A 2319-nucleotide genomic window follows, 5' to 3' on the forward strand; every position below is an offset into this window, starting at 1 on the left:
GGCAGGCCAGCCGGTTTATGGCAGGACAGGGAGGCCTTTTCATCCGGACACCCCGCTTCCTTCTGAAGCACTCGGGCAGGGATGTTGGGGGGGACCTGGCCGTGTGTCTGTCCCCTCCTGGTGCACAAGGGGCTGCCTCGCCCACTGTGTCATTGGCCAGTGGCTGGCGGGGGGGTATTGTGCCTTGTGCGCAGCCGCAGTGCTGTGGTGACCCGGCTGTGGCCTCCTGGGGGTGACAGGCTGACTGGGATCAGTGCTGTGATGGGGCCAGGCAGCACAGTGACCTGGCCTGGCCTGGAGGAGGCAGGGAGGGCTTCCTGGAGGAAGTGGAATCTAGTAGACTGGCCACACAAAGGGGAAGTGGGGAGTTCCGGATCGAGGGAGCTGCACGCACAAAGGACCCGCAGCAGAGCAGAGCAGACTGGTTCTAGGGCGCAGGGCATTGGGGTAGCCAGAGGGAGGAGCTCAGGAGGGGTGTCCAGCTCCGTTAGGGCACCTGGGCTGTGTCCGAAGGCCAGGCGAGGTAGGTGGTCAGTCCAGCGATTCAGAGTCCATCCTGGCTGCTGCGAGGGCCTGGGCGTCGGGCGGGGGCCTGCAGCAGAGCGGCCTATGAGGGGCAAGGGCAGACAGGTCATGCCCACTTCACGACGGGGCCCCGAGGCCGGGGGCCACACTGCTGGGGGGCAGCCTCTGTCGGTGCACAGTTCAGCCAGGGCTCCCCACTCTGCACAGCCCTTCCTTGACACCCCCACCCATGCTCAAGTACATGGGCGACTACCCGTCCAAGAGGACGCGCTCTGTCAACGAGCTCACCGACCAGATCTTCGAGGGCGCCCTGAAGGCCGAGCCTCTCAAGGACGAGGCCTACGCGCAGATCCTGAAGCAGCTGACCGACAACCACATCAGGTGGGCAGGCCGTCTGCTGGGACCGGGGCTGGGCGGCCTCCTCACGCAGCGGGGCGCCTTGGGCCTCCAGGGCGCCATAAGAGCCGAGTGCTGGTGGCCTTATGCCCGAGTCTGTCCTCCAAGTCACACAGTCCTGCCTGGCCGCCTCGGACTCTGCTCCTGACCAGGGCTCCCACGGCCACGAAGCTGAGCTGGCAGTCGGCTCTGGCCAGGAACTCAAGGGTTGGGGTGCTGGACCCCAGAGAGGTCACCTTCTCCTCCCTACCAGCCCAGCCAGAGTAGGGATGGGAAGTCAGGGCTCAGCTCAGAGCCTGAGAGAGGCTCTGCCCGCTCCCGTCCACCCCACCTCCACGTGCGCTCACTTCACCCCCCTGCCTCCACCCCGTCTCTACCACTAAACTGCACGTCAGGTCTTTTCACACGGCTGCACCTCAGGACATGCTGTGTCCACAGCCTGGGCAACCTTTCCTCTCCTCTGCATCTCAGGATTTGCATCATCCTTCAAACTAGAGCACATGTCACCTCCTTCTAGAAGCCCTCCAAGCTTCCCTCCTGTCTGGCCCTATGAGCTCAGAGTAGTGCCTGAGGGAGCCCAGCGGAGCTGCTCTAACCCGGTGCTGCTCAAGTCACTGATGAGTTAGGAGCTTTTGCCAGAGTAGAAATCACACGGCTTCCCTTATGGGACTGTCCTGCTATGAAAAAGGATGAGTCGGCAGAGGCAGACCTGCTGGGCAGTAGTGGGTTTCCCTTCTGGCCGAGGGCCTCGTCTGTGTGGACCGGCACCTCCAGAGTAGCACTAACTGGATCTGGCTGTCGGGCCATCCGAGGGGTCCTGAGACAGGCGTGGGTCAGGGCCGACACTGTGTCCCCGCAGGTACAGCGAGGAGCGGGGCTGGGAGCTGCTGTGGCTCTGCACCGGCCTCTTCCCGCCCAGCAACGTCCTGCTGCCCCACGTGCAGCGCTTCCTGCAGTCACGAAGGCACTGCCCGCTCGCCCTGGACTGCCTGCAGCGGCTGCAGAAGGCCCTGAGGTGCGGGCGCCGGGGTGGCACGGGACAGCTCCACACCACAGGTGGCCTGCCTGGGTGCCTCCGCAGCCAGCTGACAGCGTGGGGCAGTGGCCATTCTGGACATGGCCATGGTCCGACTGCTCTGGCCTTCGAGTGTACAGGGCGCTCGGACGTCCCAGCAGGCCAACCTCCCACTGCGTGAACCCGCAGCCCTCCCCTGGCTGGGTGCCGCCGGCCCCGGTGTGGGAGCTGTTAGATCCCACTTTCCAGAGGAGGGACTCGAGGCTCCCCGAGGCCCAGCGGCCGGGAGGAGGTGGCTGTGGGGTCAGAACTTGGGTTTGCTCCCCTCCAGACACCCCAGCCCACAGCCGGCCAACCGCCCGCCCCCCCACCCCGTTCCGAAA

At 65.2% G+C, this 2319-nt stretch overlaps 1 protein-coding gene across 1 annotated transcript in view; it reads left to right on the forward strand.

Annotated features, from left to right (window-relative positions):
- Nucleotides 1-2319, forward strand: part of MYO7A (myosin VIIA) — a 106216-nt gene that overhangs the window by 93405 nt on the left and 10492 nt on the right. Inside the window, exons 40-41 of the mRNA XM_006149970.3 lie at nt 714-906; nt 1781-1936. Of these exons, the coding sequence (XP_006150032.1) occupies nt 714-906; nt 1781-1936 (349 nt within the window). The remainder of the gene's footprint in view (nt 1-713; nt 907-1780; nt 1937-2319) is intronic.

This window comes from Tupaia chinensis, unplaced genomic scaffold (genome assembly GCF_000334495.1).
Source record: "Tupaia chinensis unplaced genomic scaffold, TupChi_1.0 Scaffold000274_1, whole genome shotgun sequence".
Taxonomy (NCBI): Eukaryota; Metazoa; Chordata; class Mammalia; order Scandentia; family Tupaiidae; genus Tupaia; species Tupaia belangeri.